The sequence below is a fragment of the Pituophis catenifer genome, unplaced genomic scaffold (assembly GCF_029215685.1).
Source record: "Pituophis catenifer annectens isolate HBS135680 unplaced genomic scaffold, rPitCat1.0.hap2 SCAF_3, whole genome shotgun sequence".
Classification (NCBI taxonomy): domain Eukaryota; kingdom Metazoa; phylum Chordata; class Lepidosauria; order Squamata; family Colubridae; genus Pituophis; species Pituophis catenifer.
Genome location: NW_027256883.1, coordinates 172,191,709 through 172,213,356, shown reverse-complemented (window position 1 = coordinate 172,213,356; position 21,648 = coordinate 172,191,709). Strand labels below are relative to the sequence as shown.

Sequence of the window (21,648 nt, the reverse complement as noted above, 5' to 3'; positions counted from 1 at the left end):
GTCTTGAACGAAGACACCACAGGTGAACTACAACAAAATTTATTAACACAAAACCACCACAAGCCAACATACAAAGAAAGGGAGGGAAATGGAGTGTATACGCAGCGTTCCGAAAAAGGACATTCAGGTAAGTCAATGTCCATTTTCCAGAACGCTGCTACTACACTCCAGCATTGGGACATACCCAAGCCTAACTTCCAGGGTCGGGCAAAACACTATCCAACTCAGAGGACCCAGACACCACTGCTTGCAAAACTCGCCGCCCAAAAGACGCCTCAGCCGAAGCGTAGGCATCAATCCGGTAATGTCTTATGAAAGGCGACAAGGAAGTCCAAGTAGCCGCCCTACAGATGTCCAACACAGAAGCCTGGGTAGCCCAGGCTGCTGAAGTAGCCGCACTCCGCGTAGAATGAGGCAGAATGTTCCCAGGAACAGGACGACGCTGATTCTCATAAGCAGCAGCAATACAGGCCTTAATCCAACGACCAATCGTGGTCGACGACACTTTCTGACCCATGGATGCAGGATGGAACGAAACAAATAGGGCTTCCGTCTTCCGAAACTCGGCCGTCCTACGCATGTAACGTCTCAACGCCCTGCGCACATCCAGAGTGTGCCAGAGAACCTCCCGGTGATGTCTCGGCGACAGGCAGAAATCCGGAAGCACTAATTCCTGCGCCCGGTGAAACCACGAGTTAACCTTGGGCAAAAAGGCAGGATCCATCCTCAGGACCACAGTGTTAGCATGAAAAATGCACAAATCTTTCCTGACGGATAAGGCAGCGAGCTCAGAAATGCGTCTAGCCGACGTGATCGCCAGGAGAAATGCAACTTTGAACGACAGAAACTTAAGTGAAGTGGAACCCAGCGGCTCAAACGGAGACAAAGTGAGAGCCTGCAAAACTAAAGATAAATCCCAAGTGGGATAACGATGAACCGTAGGCGGTCTCAGGTTCGTAGCTCCATGAAGGAACCCCTTCACCCACGGATGATGAGCCAAGGAAGTGTACGGTGGACATGATAACACAGTGGCCAGGGCCGCGACCTGGCGCCTGAGAGTTGCGGGAGACAAACCCCGTTCCAAACCCGCCTGTAGAAAAATGAGGACATCCTGAACCGTTGCAGACGTAGGATCCACATGAGCAGTCGCACACCAACGGCAAAAGGCTCTCCACGAGGCTTCGTAGATCCTCGTCGTGGATGGTCGACGGGCCGACTGAATCGTACCAATCACCGTATCCGGCAAACGGCCTTTCTTCAAGATGACGCGCTCAAATGCCAGACGGCCAACTGCAGCCACTGGGGCTCGGGATGACGAATGGCCCCCTGACGCAGCACGATCCGATGTGGAGGAATCACCCACGGGTCCGTCACCGAAAACTCCACCAGATCCGCGAACCACGGCCTGCGGGGCCAATGTGGAGCCACCAGTAACATCTCCGCCTTCTCCGCTATCATCTTGCGAACCACCTGCTGAATCAGTGTGACGGGCGGGAAGGCATACAGTAGACCCGCTGGCCAACGACACCGTAGAGCGTTTGTGTCTTCTGCCGCAGGAGTCGGATACCGAGTGATGAACCGGGAGAGCTGGGCGTTGGTCGGACTGGCGAACAAGTCCACCAGAGGCCGTCCGAAGCGAAGACAAATCTCTTGAAATAGACTGGGAAGCAGCTGCCATTCGGCCTGGTCTATCACTTCCCTGCTGAGCCAATCCGCTCGTGTGTTGTCGCTCCCGGAAATGTGGTCTGCGAGGATGGACTCCAGATTCCTCTCCGCCCAGTTGAACAGACGTGTCGACTCGAGCATCAACGTCTGTGACTTCGTCCCCCCTTCCCGGTTTATGTGAGCTTTGGCCGATGTATTGTCCGTGAGAATCAGGACATGACGACCCCAAACCAGCGTCCGGAAATGCAGAAGGGCGAGGCGAATGGCTCGAAGTTCCAATAGGTTGATGCTCTGTGCACGTTCCTCCGGAGACCATTGTCCTTGGCCCACCTGGGCCCCCAGGTGAGCCCCCCAGCCATGGAGACTGGCATCGGTGGTGATCACGACCCGGTCTAGTTCCAGGAAACTGCAACCTTGCAGGATGGCCGACGACTTCCACCAACTCAGTGACAGTCTGACTCGCGGTGGTACGAACACTGTCCTTGTGGAGTTGGAACTGCCTGTTCTCTGGAATGGAAGAAGAAGCCATTGCAGTGGACGAGAATGTCTGCGTGCCCACGGAACAACGCGGAAACACGAGACCATCTTCCCCAACAAACGTGACAGCGTCAATAGAGGAGCCTTCCTCCGGGTCAGCACTTGGCCCACAAGCGATTTGATGTTTTTCGCCCTCTCTGAAGACAGGAAAACCTGACCCTTCTCGGAGTCTATCAGGGTCCCGAGGTGTAGAATCGCGGTCGTGGGAACGAGCTGGCTCTTGTCCAAGTTGATGGAGAATCCGTGCTCTCGGAACGCTGAAAGCACCCTGTCTCTGTCTTGCGCCGCTTGTGCCCTGGACGAGGACAGGATCAGAATGTCGTCCAGGTAACATAACACCCTCACCGGAACGGTACTGAGATACGCGGCCACTACCGCCACCAGTTTGGTGAAAGTCCTGGGAGCCGAGGAAAGACCGAACGGCATCGCACAATACTGGTAATGCCTGCCCGCATACTCGAATCGCAGAAACTGTCGATGCGAAGGAAGCACTGGAACATGCAGGTAAGCCTCTCGCAAATCCACCGACTGCATCAGGTCCCCTTGGCGAATAGAAGCCAGAATGGACCGAAGAGAATGCATCTTGAAACGACGGTAACGTACCGCCCGGTTCAACTCTTTGAGGTTGAGAATGCCTCTGACCCCGCCCGAACTTTTGGGAACCAAAAACAGTCTCGAATAGAATCCGGTCCCCAGTTGGTCCAACGGAACCGGTTCTATCGCGTTGATCTCCAGCAGGTGCGCTATCTCTTCCACCATCAGGCTGCAAGCATCTGTGGACAGGGGGACTGGGCACCGGATGAACCGTCGAGGGGGCCGATCCGTGAATTCGATTGCGAGGCCCTCCGAAATTGTGCGACGCACCCACTCGTCCGGAGTGGACCGGGCCCACTGATGACGAAAGGCCCGGAGACGTCCCCCCACTGGCCCCGGAGTCGGTGAGTCATTTGCCCCTTCTGAAGGGCCTAGAAGTGGACCCACGATAGGGGCGCTTGGAGGAGGACTGTGACCTGCCTCGCTCTCTGAAACGCTGTCTGTCGGAAAAGCGGTCTGGAGCTTGGAACGACTGCCGGTAAGTTGAGGGGCCTCCCTGCCCCGAGTAGGAACGAAATGGCTGACGTTGTGCGTAAGGGGTGTAACGCCTGTCTTGTCTGCGAAAGGACGAGGGCATAATTTTGCGTTTGTCTTTGTCCTCTACAAGAACCGGCTCCAATGCCGTGCCAAACAGGTTCGGGGCTTTATACGGGGCCGCCGCCAACTTCCATTTGGTTTTCACATCGGCCTTCCACGGCCGTAGCCAGAAAAGACGTCGCGATGTGACAGAAGTTGCCAACGCCCGCGACGCAAACTTGACAGAGTTCAACGAAGCATCCGCCGAATATTCTGTGGCTGCAATAATCTTGTTAATATCGTGGCGCAAGCGGGTATCCTCTGGAGGAAGCCGCTCCTGAAGCTGGCGCAACCAGATCAAAGAGGCCCTATTGAAGAATGAAGTAGCCGTGGCAGTTCTAACAGTCCAGGCCACGGCATGATGAGACCTACGAAAGGCCAATTCAGTGCGTCTGTCCTCCGATTTGAGCCCCTCCAGCGGATCAGATGAAACCATCGAATGAGAAGTGAGAGACGCTACCGGTGCATCCACTGTGGGCAAGTCCAACATGGCTTCAAGCTCGGGAGCCGCACAGAACAGTTTCTTATCTAAATTGCTTGGTGCAGTGGACGACCCTGGCTGGGCCCAAGGCGCTTGCAGAACATCCGCGAACAGCTGAGGGCACGGAATAAAGTCCTTCTCCTGCTTGACTTGCTTAAATAGGGCATCATGCGGACCTGTCTCAGACGGGGTTGTCGGGGGTTGTGCTCCCACCGAACCCAAATTAGTAGTCAAGCGAGCCTTGTGAAGGAGGGACTTAAATATTGTGGGACGAAACAAGCCCGTGAAGGCTGGAGTGTCAGGTACCAGACCTTCATCCTCAGAGAATTCGAGGTCGTCGGGGCCCTCCTCGTCACGGCACGATCCCTCAGACGAAACAGACTCACGAGGCGAGGGGGAGCGAGCCCTGCGGGAGCATGAAGAGGCCAATGTGCTTGAAGAAGTCCCCGCCGCCGATGTCTGGGCCGCTGACTGCGCTCCAGCCGCCATAATAGAAGCCAATGCCGTAGACAACATCGTCTGGAAGTCGAACTGAGACGGAGGCGGAGGATTGTCCACCGCTCGGAGTCCCGCTGCTGTAGGCGTGAAAGTGGCCGAAGGTTGGCGCCGCGGAGGCGGACAGGCTTCCAAACCCACTGAGGAAACATCAGGCATCGACTGGGACACGCCCTTCTGCCAAGCCAAGGAACCGGATTGGACCCCTCTCCGCTCCGAAATGTCAGGAACAGGAACAGACTGTTGGGCGGATCCCGCATCACCACGAAATAAAGAGGCTGACGCCTGCTTGGCCTTCTCACATTGTTTTTCCAACGCCTTATGACGTCTGAGAGCATCCTTCTCAGCGGCAGAGGAGGTCTTAGAGTGGCGGGACCTGTGGCCGCCAGACGCAGAGCGTTTGCCCGAATGTTTCTTGCGGGACTTAGTAGATCTGGCAGGGCTGATCTCCTGGTCACTATCAGAGGAGAACGAACAGTCCGCCATGGCGAGAACGCCCCAAGCGGGACCAAATAGGCGGGTTATTTGCTATTTATTTATAAATTGATTGATTGATGTATAAAAAATAATTTAATGATTGATTAATTGTTAATTGATTGGGTGACTTGATTGACTGCTTGCTTAATTGAATAATTGATTGGTTGAATGATTGAGTGCTTGCTTGATTAACTAATAGATTGACTGATTAGTAGATTGCTTGATCAATTGCTGACTTAATTAATTGATTGATTGCCTGAAAGTAGCTCTGGGCAATGTTTTATATACCCAACAAGCAGTGATGGGCCTCTTGCCAGGCCCAGTGAGAGGGAACCCCGCTCTCTGCTCCGGAGTGTGAGTAGGGCCTACACAAAGAGATGATAGAAGGGGTGAGCAATATACATCTATAACGCCCCTCCCCCTTTCTGTCCAGACCTGGACTGGAACTCAGCAAGTGAAGCCCTCAGACAAAGGGCTGCGGCCCTTTAAATAGGGTCCGCACAGCCCGAGAAATTCCAAAATGGCGGCCGCCCTAATGTATCAAAATGGCGGCCCCGCGTTGGTGGCGTAGGTGAAAAATGGCGGTCCGCCCACGCTCTAACAAGTGACTGAGCGGTTTCCCCTGGCGCCGCTCACTCGGTCGCCACTCAGGGAAAATGTCCAGGCCAGCTGTTAAACAGCGGGAGGGTGGCGAGCAACCGAAAGCCACGCCGCACCCCCCCAACAAGCACTCACAGCAGTCGAGTCGAAGCCGAGCCAGCCGAAAGCCGCAGCGCCGCCCGCAGAAGCCTGACGGGACGGCCGCTGGATAGCGCACGGAGCGATGTAAAGGGCGCTGTGGCCGCTCCTTAGAAACGCCTCCGCTCTGGCTTGATGATCAAAACGCGGTAGTCGGGGAGCAATCCGCTCAGCCCCGACCTCACCGGCAAGGAAATTCCGGCCGGATCCGCCCCGCAGGGACAGAAGCCGGCGGCAGCAAGCGCAGAGGCGCGAAGCCGGTACGACCCAGATCCCGGGCACGAAACCGACGAACAGCTGACTCCCAGGTGAAATTAAACCTAAACCTGACCGAAATTTAACCAAAAGCAAAAAAAGAAAAAAGGGGGCTAATCAAAAATAACCTAAAAACCTAACGCAATACTCAGAGCACAGAGAAAACCCTCTCAGTCTGTCAGCAACTGAGAGAAAGACTGGGGATTCGGGTGCAAAAGGGGGCGTGGAGAGAGCACAGAGTGGGTAGATAAGTAAAAAAAGTTCTCTCAGTTGCTGTCAGATAAGAGGATTTTCCCAATGCTGGAGTGTAGTAGCAGCGTTCTGGAAAAAAGGTAGGTGCAAAACTGCAAACAATGGGAAATTTAGGGCAAGAGGAGGTTCAAGATTTTAAAACACAAAAGAAAAAAAGCTCTATTTAACTAGGGAATTGTAATAATTGAGATACTATTAATTGTATATTGTGTTGAAAGCAGAAACGGTTAAGTTGTGGTTTGGAGGAATATATGGGGGAAATTATTTGGTTTATTATTATTGGTAAATATAATTAATTGATTTGTAAGAAATTGGATTGCATGGAAATAATTGGAATATTCATGTTCATATTGATTAATATACAAAAAAAGATAGTTATATAACTAATTGATTTATATTAAAATGTTGAATTTGTATTAAACAACTGTATTACATAATTAACCAATGTGAGGATGGATATGAAAATAGATGACAATGTGAAGGGGTATAATATAGAATAGAAGGGAAAAATTGAATTTGATTAAGATTAGAGATGAGGATGAAGGGTAATATTGGTTTTTTTAAAAAATAGATGAGGAATAAATATGGTAAAAAGGAAATATAGAAATTGTAAATTTAATTGAAATGACTAAATACTGTGTTGGAAGAAATATCCTTCTGGGTTCTGCTCCAAGTGGGAAAAAGACACTGGAAACATGGAGACTGTTTGGAAAGATGTTTTAATGGTGGACAGGATCACATGGCTTGATGGGGCCCACTGTGTTAGTTTCTGTTGCTATTGTGTTGCAAATGTCCTTTGACAAAGGACTGACTTTCTGCCTCTGGCCCATTAACAAATGGTGGGGGGCAGGAAGGTGGGAGCTGCTTTGTCTGTAAAATATGCTTCTCCATTTCTCATCCAGGGAAATATAATATTCTGCCTTTTTAATATTTCCCAAAATATTTCATTCTTCTAGGAAAGGGGTGGGTGCTAACCTCCTACAACTGTTTAAATTTGTGGACCTGCCAAATACTCTATTCAAAGAAAATACGTTGTATGTTTGTATGTGTGTTTCTAATTATTGCTATTTATTGCTATTTGTTCTCTTTTATTCTTTAAAGTTTAACAATTCATTCTTTATCTTTATATCTTTATATTTGTTTGGAGTTGGCTTTCTTTCCTTTCATCTTTTTTATTGTACAGCAATCTTTCTCCTCAAACCTACCACCTGTCTTTTCTTTCCTTCTTACTTTCTCTTTCCCCCCCTTCTTCTTCTCCCTACTTCCTCTTCCTTTCTCCTTCCCCTCCTCTCTTCCTCCCTCTCTTACCCTCCCTCCTACTCTAATTTCCCTTCCCTTCCTTCATCCCTCTCTATTGCTGTATCCTTTTATGCATATGGACTACTCAGAGGGCTGAAAAAGTTATTTTTGACTGGTCCTCGCACTTTTGACCAGTCCTCGAACTTACGACTGTCCTCACAATTTATGTTTTTGCCCTATCTTGTCACCATGGTGAAGAGAAGCAGTTGTGAAATGAGTGACACGGTTGTTAAGAATGGTACAATGGGCATAAATGATGACCAGTCATAACTGCGAAGACCGGTCAAAAGTGTGAGGACCTGTCAGAAATCACATTTTTCAGCCCTCTGGGTAGTCCTTTTGTGCACAGGAACTACTCAGAGGGCTGAAAAAGTTATTTTTGACTGGTCCTCACACTTTTGACCAGTCCTCGAATTTACGACTGTCCTCACATTTTACGTTTTTTGCCCTATCTTATACCATGTTGAAGAAAAGCAGTTGTGAAATGAGTGACATGGTTGTTAAGAATGCTGCACAGGCATAAATGTGAGGATGGTCATAAGTGTGAGGACCTGTCAGAAATGACTTTTTTCAGCCCTCTGAGTAGTCCCTATACACTTAGCCATGGCCACCTGGTCACATGACCAGCTAGCCATGCCCACCCAGTCACATGACCTCCAAGCCACGCCCACAAAATAAGTCACGCCCACAGAACCAGTAGTAAAAAAAATTTAGAACCCACCCCTGGTTGGGGGTCACCACAACATGAGGAACTGTATTAAAGGGTCGCGGCATTAGGAAGGTTGAGAACCACTGAATTAAATCATTAGTTTAACTAGAGCAATGGTCCAATTCAGATATAATGTTCCCAGTCCCAAAATACTATCATTACTTTTTATTTGTATCATTTATTTTACTCTAAAAAAGAAATCTGGGCACCAACTCGGAACAACAAAGACATGTACTGTGAAAAGGATATAAGGTCAATAAATCATAAATACATTTTGAATTCAAGATTTAAATTATTTGCTATATAGTATGTTAGGGATAAGCAATATATCAAACAAATGAGACACTGAAATATAACACATATGTTGAATTAAAAAATGAACATTTGTTTTTCATTCCACAATCAACATTGTGAATCATTTATATTCTATGGGGACAAATGTTCTATTGACATTTGTCTGTCTATGGAGATTCTCAGTCATCCAGAGATCATGGTTGTCCCAAAGATGTTTTTTGTTAAAAAAACAAAAGGGAACTGGACTTTCTTATTTTTCATTAAGATGCTCCTTTTCTCATCCAAGAAGTGAACTCAGAATTGAAGAATAAGAAAGCCCAGGCAATATGGTGCTTTTTTAATGAATGTGCACAAAAATATACTATTGTATTCTCCCTGAAGTAAACCATCATAAATCCAAATGGCTTAGTTTTGAAACAGCTTGAGCTAATTGCTGTTCTGATCTTCAAGATTAAAAGGATAATCAAAAATAACTGGGTTAAGTACAGCAATGAAAAATCCTGCTCAACTGGACAAATGGAAGTCCCTAAGGGAGCTAATAAGATATACATTCCTATCACAGGGCAGAAAAAAGTTCAGGCCTATTAAAGTAAATGAAAGGAGAAAGAAAATGAAACTGGTAACTGAAGATAACTGAAGATTAGTAAAGAGCAGATTTTGCTTTTCCACTTCTACAGCCAAAAAAGGAGCATAACTTTATCGACATGGATTTGATCTGGATATTTTATTTGGTATATCCACTTTTAGGCATAACATGTTACTTTTACATATAAACAGAAATAAATATGAATATTTAAAGGTGTACAGAAAGCATAGACTTGATTTTTAAGATTTTTAAAACTTAGATGCAATACAACATCAACATGCTAAATCATGCTGATTGTAAAAACCAATAAACACTGCCAAAAGAGTTATCTGCTTAAATACTACAATGAGTTAACACATCCTTTACCCCAAGCCCCTAAGAATTTTATTTCAAAGAGAAACAGATATGAGAATCATCATACATTGGTTCTGGACCTCATGTAAACTTTGGCTGTAAAGATAAAAAGTAGCCTTTACAGTTGAAGACACTGCTTCCCTAATTCTGCAAACTGTGTCACATTGCTCTAGAACAGTGATGGCTAACCTTTTCCGGACCAAGTGCCCAAAGTGCTCCCCCCCTGCATGCATGGCAGAGACCCAAAGACCACTGGCCGGTGGGAGGCACGCACGCATGCTCAGCAACGCTGAACTGGGGCGACGGCTCGCGTGCCATCAGAGAGACTTTAATGGACGAAGCAGGGAACCACAAAGTGAGAAGCAAACCCAAGTAAGTTTTAACAGTTTTCTTAGTTTCCATTTGCAAAGCTGAGATTTTTTTTTAAAAGTGTTATCCCTCTCAAGTTGCTCATAATGTTCCGTGGAGTCACAATTCATATTTGAGAACCTTTACTTTAACACAAAGGGACATGGTGGCTCAGTGGCTAAGATGCTGAGCTTGTCAATCAGAAGGTTGGCAGTTCAGCGGTTCAAATCCCTAGCGCTGAGTAATAGAGTGAGCTCCTGTTACTTGTCCCAGCTTCTGCCAATCTAGCAATTTGAAAGCATGTAAAAAATGCAAGTAGAAAAATAGGGACCACTTTGGTGGGAAGGTAACAGCGTTCCGTGCGCCTTCGGCATTTAGTCATGCCGGCCACATGACCATGGAGATGTCTTCGGACAGCACTGGCTCTTCGGCTTAGAAACGCCCCTAGACCCAGAAACGACTAGCACGCATGTGCGGGAAAACCTTTACCTTACTTTAACACAAACAAGTCAGATTTTGATTGCACAGTGATATGCAGAAATATGAGAATGGAAAAAATATAATTTCCCTTAATATTTTTCATATTCCATACAATTCCTCCAGAAATGGTCATATTCCAATCAGGACACATTTCCCCAGCTGGGTTTTCCAAATTTCTTCAATTTCAGTTCCTTTATAACCTTAGTTAGACAGGAACAGCTGTGAGATTATGGCAACTGAGGAAACCATATAGCAGACAAATTATATTGAGAAGATAACAAAAAAAAATTTAAAATTTTTTTTAAACTTTTATTAATTTAAGAAACCACATAATACATTTTTAAATGCAAGTAAAACAATTTAAAACAAGCATCATCTTAATGACATCTACTTATAATATCTGAATTGTTACAATATCAATATCCTATATTCTTCAGTATACATTATTTCTCTCACCTTATATAATGATATTATTTTATTGATATCTGGTATCTCTTAAATTTCATTTGATGTAAAAATTTATTTTACTCTATTGATATCTTTTCTTTTATTTAATTTTTCTTTCTTTCTTCTTCTCTTTTTTTTCACTTCCCTCTAACCATTTATACCACTTTTGCCAGACCAGATAATATTCAGATTCTTCCTTTCCTTGGATCTCCTTGGTGAGTCTATCCATCTCAGCGCATTCCATAATTTTGGATATTAATTTCTCTTGAGTCGGGACCTCTTCTTGTTTCCAATTTTGTGCGTATATAATTCTTGCTGCAGTCAAAATGTGTGTTATTAAATATATTATTTCTTTTTCATATTTGCTTGTAGGTATTCCTAATAAGTAAGTTTCTGGTTTTAATGGTACCTTTTGAGTTATTATTTGTTCCAGTTGTATTTTTATATTGTTCCAAAATTTTTTAGCTTTGGGACATGACCACCATATATGATAGTATGTCCCTTTATGCGCTTTACATTTCCAACAGAGTGGAGATGTACTGGGAAACATTTTAGAAATTCGTGCCGGTGGTAGATGCCACCTATAGAACAATTTATAAGCATTTTCTTTGTATGGTACAGATAATGTTAATTTATTAATACTTTTCCACAATTTTTCCCACTTATTTAATTCTATTGCATACCCAAAATTTGTCGCCCATGTGATCATATTCTCTTTAACTACTTCCTCTGCTAGTTTATATTCCAATAGAAAATTATAAATTTTGGTTATTAATTTCTCATTGGGGCCTAATAAAATTTTATCCAACTGATTTGGTTCCTTTTGAATTCCAGTTTTTTCCATATCAGATTTATATCTGGATTTTAATTGCAAATATGACCACCACTCTATTTCCACATTTTGCATTCTCAATTCTTCTCTTGTTTTTAGTTTTCCTTCTTCATTTAAGATAACAAAAATATTAAAAACACTATAGAAAACCTCAGATGAACAGTATCCGTTTCATAACTTAAACATGAAATTTCAGGGAACATTTCAATTTTTAGCTCCGGTCAACAGTTAGTTCCTTCTCAACCTTTATGGCATCAACAGAAACACAGCAAATCCTGTTGCAATAATTTCCTGGCATCTGATTTGTTCAGTTCTTTTGTGTTGACACTGCCAAATTACTTCCTTTTGTTATAGACAGGCAGATAATGACTGCACGAAAGCAGTGTATTTCTATATTCACCTACATGGCCCCTTCATCCATCACCAGTAAAATGAAGCATAAAAAGTAAACAGACAAGTTGTTTCAAAGAGTAAAACTGCCCTTTAACTTGACCATTCTGAATAACCCAGAAGTGATAATTTATAGCTGTGCTCAAGTTTGGACTAACTTTGACCCATTCAAAAGCTTACTTAAATTCATTCCCCAGGGCATTAAAAAAAACAAAACAGTACCAAAGCAATTATGGAGAGAGGTGCCAATTAAATATTATGTTGAGAAGTAGCAGTTGCAAGGATTTTACAAAATAGCTGTCCAAGGGAAAGTCAGAATATTTGTGGTTGGCATACCATAATGAAGCCGAAGTGAAGTCTCACCTTAGGACAACTATGGACATAGAATAATAATCATAGGGAGGCAAACCACTGTCTCTCAATTCTCCACTCCAGCATTAGTGTATAGATAGATCTTGCTTATTGCCTCATGCAACAACCATCTGAAGTTGTGTTAGTGTTAAAAAATAACTGTGTTACCAAGTTACACACATATGACACACTCTCCCCCCCCTTTCTTGTGTCTACCATTGCAGTCAATTAGAATGTGTTGCCCTATGGCTGATCTGGTCCCCCTCCCTTTCAGAATGAAGAGATTGCCTAAATAAGCAATTACTTAGTGACCAAGTTGCCAGTCCCTATTATGGTCACTAAACAAAGGACTTCCTCTAAGAAAAAGAAAGCAATTTGCTAAGAATTATCTGTAAGCATGACTGAAATGTATGTATGGAAATACTCTTGAAGACAATCCAATAATTTATTAACATGCATGTACCCTTGTTGGTAAATTTTAGAAACAAGTAACAATATAGATGAAGCTCTTTAAATATTCCAAACACAATAAAAATGCTAATATGTTTATTTGCCAGTAAATATATAATATTTATATATATATATATATATATATATATATATATATATATATATATATATATATATATATATATATATATATAGTTAAAACGTCTAGATTGTGTTTGGAAGGATGTAACAGAGACCATTTCAGTCCATTTCTGCTCCAACTAATTGGCACATTTGGCCAGATAACTTGCAAAAATATGATGTCTCATGTTAACACAGGCATTTGATGCTGATGTTTATTTCTTTATTTTCATGTTGGTGCCACCTGACTCCAGTGTAACTATATTTATCATGGTATCACTATATACGTGATACAGTTTGTATAGTTTTCATTCTTTGTGCCATATTATGATGCATATGATGTCACATGCCCTCCAGAGACCTATGAATATCAGTAATACTCCCTGGAAAAACACTTCAGTTTTAACAATAAAGGAACATCCTGCAAGTTATCATTCACACCAAATGTCTTATTCCTGGGCTATAAATGTCACCTTAATTGGCTCCAACTGATTAAAGAGCCGAAGCTGAATTCCACCCATGCCTGTAGCTTTGTGATCTGCTGTTGACAAGATGAATGGACCTTGGAAGCCCAGGACCCTTACCTAACCTCATTCTTGAATGCAAGATGGCCATGGTGACGAAGGGGCAGGATTCCCTTCAGCAGTTATCCTTATTCTTTGGATTATTCCACCCACAGGAGTATTGGAAACATACAATTTAGAGAATGGAGGCAACTGCCAAATTGATTAACGCTGTGCTGTCAAAGCAGTGGTTGAGCCTACTCATTTACAGCTTAAGAAGGAAAATAAGCATTAGTGTGTGTCAGACGTAATAACAGTGATAGATGTACATGTTCTCAAGCAAAAGGCAGGAATCCACCATTCAAGGTACTTGGGAATGGTTTTTACCCTCTCTTTATAGCTTCGACATTTATACTACAGACATATTGTGATGGAGGAACCTGGCAGTTCTCTCTTTGTAGGAGAAATGGCCATGTTGGTTTTTTTCAGTTGCTTTTAAAACAGATGTTTATAAAAAAAGAGAAGTAAGATTTAATTGCAACAGAAGGGAGACTTCTTGTTTTTTAGCATTGTAATTAAAAGGATAATCTATAGCATTCCCAAACAGCTAATGTGTGGGAGCAAATTTATGGCTTAAATACAGACTGTCCTACTCTTCTGAAACAGGCATCCATCTTACCTAGGAACTTAAACTGCATTCCTAAAGCCATTTCAAAACAAGTGAGTTTTTCCAAAAGGGTTTCTAGAGTGCTGCTTAACAAAATTGAAAGCCAAGCTAATGTAGTGATGAATACATTACAGATAAGTAGGTGCCTTCAGGTGAGAGGAATACCTAGATATCACAATTATTCTCCCAAATTGAGGATTTTCTTTTTTAAAGTTAATATGATCTTCTTTCAAAGTACTTATTATATGAGATTTAACATGAAGGAACATCAAAGAATTTTAACTCAATTTTGCATTGATATTTTGTGGTTCAAGTTATGTCAAAATGTTTTTGTTGGTTGATCCTGAAGAAAGATCACAGACATACCCAGTAGTAGTTAATAATCATTCAAACCAGCATCTCTCTCTCATTAATCTATATATATAAAAGTGAAAACCACTCATGCATTAATCACGAAAGCTCCAGAACCGTAAAGCCTACAAACTTGAAATTTGCCACATATGTTCCTCTTGGTTTTTAGATGCTCACTAAGAAAGGATTTTTAGAAATGACCATCAGAGCATTACTATTTCCTATATTATTATAAGACGCTCTGATGCTAATTAGTTAGATGTTCTACTTCCCCTCCCAATTTGAAAATAACTCTGGAGAAAATGGCATAGGACAGGCTTCTATGGGGCAAGCCTCATGGAGAGAAGGAACTAGAAAGCCTGAGGAGAGAAGGGGACAGGATAGGAGACGTGTCTGTGGGGCAAGGCTGAGGAGAGAAGGGGAGAGGAGAGGCTTCTGTGGGGCCAGCCTCTGGGAGAGAAGGGGATAGGAGAGGATGTATGGGGCCAGCCTGGGGGAGAGGAGAGGAGGGAGAGAAGAGAGGCTTCTGTGGGGCCAGCCTGAGGAAGAGAAGGAGAGTGGAGAGGATCTATGGGGCCAGCTTGAGGGAGAGAAGGGGAGAGGAGAGGGTCTATGGCAGTGGTCCCCAACCTTTTTATCGCCGCGGACCAATCAGCCTTTGATAATTTTACCGTGGCCCGCTGAGCGCGCGCAGGGGTGGGGGCTTTGGGCCACACGTGCGTACCTGCGCGGGGCTCTCTTCCCTGGAGCCTTTGCGCACGGCCCAGGAGCTTTTGCGCACGGCCCAGGAGCCTTTGCGCTGCAGCGTTCATGTCCCCCGGCCGCTGCGCGGCCCGGTGCCAGGTACTCCACGGCCCGGCACCGGGCCGCGGACCGGGGGTTGGGGACCACTGGTCTATGGGACAAGCCTGAGGGAGAGAAGGGGGTACGATAAGAAAGGCTTCTGTGGAGCCAGCTTGAGGGAGAAGAGAGGAGAGACTTCTGTGGGGCCAGCCTGAGGAACAGAAGGGGACTGGAGAGGATCTATGGGGCAAGCCTGAGGGAGAGAAGGGGATAGAGAGTAGAGGCTTCTGTGGTGCAAGCCTGAGGGACAGAAGGGGAGAGGAGAGGCCGATCGTAACTACTCATTAATTTTCAAACTCTAAGTGTCGATTTATCAAGCCCGATCACATAGTTTCATAGCAGAGCATGGGTATTCAGCTAGTATATGATAAATGACATCCCGCACAGAGACACTTTTAAACTGAAAAAAGTAAAAGACAACTGATGCAAAAATGTGAAACAAAATGCAGGCAGTTTGAAAGTCTGTTTCTAAGCAGATCCTTACAAACCTTGATATGCATATAAAAATAGTATAAAATTATGTACACGTATATAAAACTTACTTAAAAGTTACTACTGGAAATCAGTAATGCTGCATAGGAATAATTCAAACCAATAATCAGGAGGCCACAAATATTTAGTTATCTTTCATTCAGTAATCCATAATCTTATTTTATACTCTTGCCTATAAAATAGTTTTGGTTTGTACTTTACAGAAGAAAATATCCTGGCTGTGATACCTACTTCACAAACGCATTAATATACAGTAAATCTATGCAGAAAAATAAGACAGAATTTTAAATAAAATATTTTAATATTGATTATATTTTTTCTGAAATACTCTTAGCTGCCTACCTATTGTGATCTTGGGCACAAAGCCAGCTGAGTGACTTTGGGCCAGTCACTCTCTTTCAGTCCTAGGAAGAAGGCAAGGGCAAACCACTTCCAAGAAACCTTGCCAAGAAAATTGCAGGGACTTGTCCTGGTGGTTGCCAGGAATCAACACTGATTCAAAGGCACCAAAAAGGGGAGGGGGGAGGGAAGGGTTCATAATACTTCTATCTAGATGATACTCCTATCTACTTCTTCAAGACTTTATCAGTCATCGCTACTTCGTTCTGCAGGCTTCTGTTTACAAAAATAACAATCATTTGCCTTTTAATTTTATTGTGGAGCAGTAACTTCCAAGATTTCACAAAATTGTTTAGCAAGCTCTGGTGGGAAGGGCAAGCTGGCCAAAAGGTCATCCAGTTAGTTTCAGTCAGAATGAAAATGTGTTCCCCAACCTTAGTAAGAACCATTGCCTGCCTTGTGTTATAAATGATTGACTATAGTCGTGGAGCACCAAACCTCAGGTTCAGCTCACTTATCTTCCAGGCAATTCCTTTTCATCTTTCATTCCCATCTATATAATATACCTATTTAAACTCAACCCAAAATATATAAAAGTTTCACAAATGAATGCAAACAAAAACAAATACAAAGTGAGCATGTTTTCACAAATTGCCTAGCTTTGAAATTAATCAGGATGCCAGCATGTTTCTTCAAAAACACTTGAAATTCTTATATAGCACAAATGGAAAAGTGCTTGCACAGTGTCATTTTAACTTAAGGCAGGATTTTATACTCATTTTGTAGGAAATAACCCTCCAAATGTGTTTAATGATATATGCATAAATACCCTCATTTTCACATGCCATTCTAACCAAGGCAGGATTTTTATGTCTATTTCAAAGTGATAAATCTTCTGATGCTGAGGAACAATGCAACAGATGGTCCCAAACTTGTTCCTTCCAGATGTGCTGGCCTTGCAACTTGCAGGATTGCCGTCTTCTAGGAGTTACAATCCTAACCCATCTGGAGAGCATCGGCGGGTCCCCTTGAGATTTCTTTTAATGTCCTTACATGAAACTGTCTTCGGAAGCATCTACCTTAGAGGAAGCGGCAGGAAATTCAAGAGCCCTTAAAATCGCCTTCCATTGTCCAAATCCCGAAACACGTGATCCGTCCAGACAACATTCAGATGACAGGTTAAGAATCTCCATTTTTCCCCCAGCCTCATTTGCTTTGTTGTTCTTCTAAGCCCCTCCCCTTTGGGGCATCTATGGTCCAGTCCCAGGAGAACAATCCCCGGGCAAAAGCGCTTCCCACGACGCTCTTCTCATTCCTTTCCCGACCGCAAAAAACTGTTGCTGGTGAATTTGCTTTTATTCCCCCCCCGCCCCCTCCCCGGCTGAAACCAGGCACTTTTCAGTCAACGGGACTTTTCCCTGAAGGAAAGGAGGCGGGGTGGAAGGAGAAAAACCAGGCCCCGGCTGCGCCAGAAGGAGCCGCCACGGCCTGGAGGTCCAAATCTCAAAGGAATTACGTTTCCTAATCAGACACGCCAACCTTAGATCCCGCACTGGTTTTCTCAAGGGGCCTCGCGGGATTTGTCAGCCCTTCAACCAGCAGCTGCTATGCACGCAAAGCTTTCTCCCTTTATTATTATTTTTTTTCTCCGATCTGCCTCCCGCTCTCCTCTCTCCCCCCAACCCTCCACGACAGGGCAATCTAGACTCTATGCCGAACCAACTGAGATTCAAGCAGTTGGATCTACCAGTAAAGGAGCGAGGGGGGGGGTTGTCCTTCAGCTACTACGTAGGAAACTGTTGGTCATCAAATAAGTTATGGGTTCTCGGAGGCGAGTTACATGCCAAAGACCGCAATCCCACGCGTGTCAGACCCCTTTTGCGTGAAAGAAGGCGAGTCTGCAGTTTTGTACTTTGGGAATTCCTCCTTCCTGGGGAATTCCTATCCGACCAAATGCTAAATGGGGAAGTATCGGTTAGGAGGGACAGGAAACTTGATTATATCTTCAAGCAGTCCTTCACCTAAATAGAGGCCGGGCGAGACAAAACTTTCCGCTGGTGAATACACTTAAGTGTGGAACTCCTCCTAAACCACAAAGCACCGCCTCCGATCGCACTCTTCGCCGTGCGGGGGTTCAAACCACAACACCACGGCGACCAGCCTTCCCAAAACACGTCACGCACTAACACGGAACAACTTTGGAGGTTCGGAATCGACCGATCGAGAACATACCAGTCCGCGTAAAATCCCCCTACAGCGTGGCCAAAACAGCCTGAGGGGGCCATGCATCAGAACTGGTCCAACCTATTTCAGTTTAGTGGGGAAGTTCGATTTACATAAAACTCCCGATTCCTGCCAAAACGAAACAGTATAAAACCGCAAAGGCGAAGAGCATCTAGAGCCGCGGAAGACGCCGTAAATTCAAATCTCTGACAAAGCTTACCTTCAAGGCAAATTTGTCCCCGGTTTTCCTGTTTAAGATTTCCAAAACTTTTCCATTAATCCCCAGCCCCAGGACTTGCGTGGTGACCCTGTAATCATCCGTGATGGCATTTTTCTTTATCGGGAGGACAGACTTCAGGTGGAACTGGGGGAACTGTTGCTGCTGCTGCTGCTGCTGCTGCTGTTGTTGTTGTTGTTGTTGTTGTTGTTGGGCCAGCTGCTGCTGCTGCGGAGGTTGGTGTGGCGGCGGAGGCGGAGGAGGTGGCGGATTGGGGAAAAGTATTTGCGGGTTCTGATTCTGAGAGTTAGACAGCATCGTTCAGTCCGAAGCGGACACAGCCAAACTGCCGGTTCCACCCTGCCCGCCTCGCCCTGCCTCTCCTCCCGCTTCCTCTCTTTCGTCCCCACGCTCTTAGGAAGTTTGCGCAAAGCAGCCGGATCAAAACTCAATGTCTTCCCGCCTCGCTGCTTCTTAAAGGCACGATTCTTTCTGGGCTATTCTCTCTCCTCCGGTTTGAGCATACAGAATTGTCTCTCGGCCTCCCCTGGGTCTCTTCGGGACAAGCCGCCGCTTCTTCGGGTCTGTCCCGATCCCAGGGGCCGGTTCGCTGCCTCTTTCGAGCGCGGAGACAGGAAAAGGAATCGCAACGATGTTTCACTCTCGTTACTTCCCCGGGTCGGCTTCCCTGCGCTGATGTCATAGCCTTGCGTTGACTGGCTGCGCCGTGTTCAGGGGCGGAGCCTAAGGCGGGTGTTAAACCAGGCAGGCGGAGCTAATTCAAAGATTCGGAAGGGGCGGGTGGTTATGGCTGGCGGTCGAAGTTTTGTTCTGGGTCAAGTCGACAAAGTATTTGAAGTACTTTTCTTTTAGAGATTTTGTTACACTCTTATCCTTATTTGTCAGCTTCTAGACATGAGGTTGGCTGTAGATCAGAACGCTGGTTAGATTTAAAAAATAGCTGAATCACATCAAAGGTTTATGGAAAAAATGGATTATTTCATTAACCACTGTGAGACGGAAAGTTTTTAAAGTAACTGAAATTTCTTATTCATGGTCCAGAACCAAGAACTCTGAAAGTTAGAAGAGTTAATATACTATTGACTTTGACTGATTATAAGTTTACAATGATATAAAAATCAACACAATTTTTTTTTATTTGATTTATATGCCGCCGTTCTCTGGAAACTCAGGGCAGCTTACAATGCCTTAAGCAATAGCCTTCATACTTTTGTATATTTTATACAAAGTCAGCTTATTGCCCCCACAATCCGGGTCCTCATTTTACCTACCGTAGGAAGGATGGAAGGCTGAGTCAGCCTTGAGCTTGGTGAGATTTGAACTTGCAGTAATTGCAGGCAGTTGATGTTAATAACAGTGCTTTAGTCTGCTGCGCCACCAGGGCTCTATAAAGCAACAATAAATGTAAAGTAGAAATCCTGACCCACAGGTTTCAAATGCCCTGTAGAAAGATTCTGTTTTTATATACTACGAAGGTAGACATAACCCAAACCTTTAGAAAGAGACCATCACAGAAAAAAAAATCCCATGATCTTTGGTGTCTCTTCCATACATTGTGGCACTTGGATATCCCAAGTTTCACAATTTTAGTGTATCAGGTGGAAAGGTTCTATCTGGAAAGAGGATGACAAATATTGTAGACTCTTAAAGATTGAAACCAGCACCTTAAATTACACTTGGAAGCTCACTGAAAGTCAATTCACTGCCCGTAACACAATGTTTATGTAACTATAGTGGCTCTTACAATCCACCATGTGGGCCACAACATTTGGCATCAATTTCAGCTTCTGGGTAGTCCACAGAAGCAGCCCCCATGAAAAGTGCATTACAATAACCCATACTGGTATTATTGATAAGAATGTGAATCAATGCCAGTTGCAGTCCTTCTCCAAGTAGGACTGCAACTAGAACAACTGAAGCTGGGGAAAGATACTGCTACCTACAGCATTCACCTTAGTAGGTATGAGTCCAAGATAACTTCCAAATCATGGATATGCTCCTTCTAATTTAGCCTATTTAATCCCATCCAAGCTCTCACAAACTCCAGACACTACCTCAATATTTCACATTTCTGCCCTAGCTTTATTAGAGATATAGATATGAATATAATCTGCAGATTGATGTCTTACCTTGAAGCAATAGATTATCTCTTTTAACTGTTTTGTGTAGATGTCAGGCAGCACTCTCAAGAAAACTAACAACCAAACAAGGACAAGAATTTCTTTATCATAAATGGACTTTTTACAGAAAAGAGTATGTAGCATGTGAGACCTTGATCTCTACAGAGTCCTTGTTTTTAACTTGTTACTGTATACTTATTCAGCAAGTTCTTTATTCCTACTGTAGGAATTAAAGTAATAAAACTTAAACATATTCTAACCCTTTTTTTTACAGGAATCAGCATTCCATAGAAAAAAGCATGAACATTTCACATGCGCATACAAGCCAATGTGGGATCAGCACAATAGTGGGATCACTATTCTGATATCCTATAAGTATCAATTGCTTGTGTAGGGATTGGTCAATACTGAGCCAAAAATTCAAATACTATAAGTGCAATTTAATATTTTGTTTACTAGCTTTTCTCATGCAAATTTATAAATATTAATTTTATAGTTTAATGGGAGGTGCCTGTTCTATTGAATACTTGTTCCAGCATTAACATCTGGAGGAAGGACTCTTCTTTTTTAAAAAAAATCCTATTACCAAGGACTTGCTTTTCTGCCTAGGATGCAAGATGTGGAACTCTTACAAGTTGTATTTGGCCTTCACTTGCTTTGCCTCTAGAAAAGCAAGTAACATTTTTTTTGTCAGGCTTTCAGTTGCTAATTGATACATGAAATAGTTTTGATTCATGTTTTTGAATTTTGCTTTTTGTAATTCACATTGTGTTTATTGTTAACCACTATATTCAAACTGAGAATTTGGATTTAAGTAAATAAGCATAGAGTTTTAAAATAAGCTGTAGAGATTTTGGTTTCCTTCACATAGCGTATTGTAATTAATTTAATTTGTACCTATGAAGGGAAGAGATGGCTGAATCAAAACAAATTATGACTATGTTTTCAATATGAGGTGCAATATGGACAAAAAAATTACTGATATTTGGGGCCGAAAATGCCAACTGTGAGTAAGTGCTATCCTTCTGTTCCCACAAAGGAAACAGAAGATAATTATTAAAGTTAATGGCAAACCAACTTTACACATTTTTGAAATGCCATTTTCAGTTTTTATTTTATCTGTAGTAAAGGGTGGATTAAAA

General features: G+C 43.7%; 1 protein-coding gene across 1 annotated transcript in view; it reads right to left on the bottom strand.

Moving 5' to 3' along the window:
• MAPKAPK2 (MAPK activated protein kinase 2) overlaps nt 1-19,008 on the bottom strand; it is an 83,260-nt gene extending 64,252 nt beyond the window's left edge. The window contains exon 1 of the mRNA XM_070941558.1: nt 18,369-19,008. Within this exon, the coding sequence (XP_070797659.1) occupies nt 18,369-18,683 (315 nt within the window). The 5' untranslated portion in view covers nt 18,684-19,008. The remainder of the gene's footprint in view (nt 1-18,368) is intronic.
• Between the last annotated feature and the right edge of the window lie 2,640 nt (nt 19,009-21,648).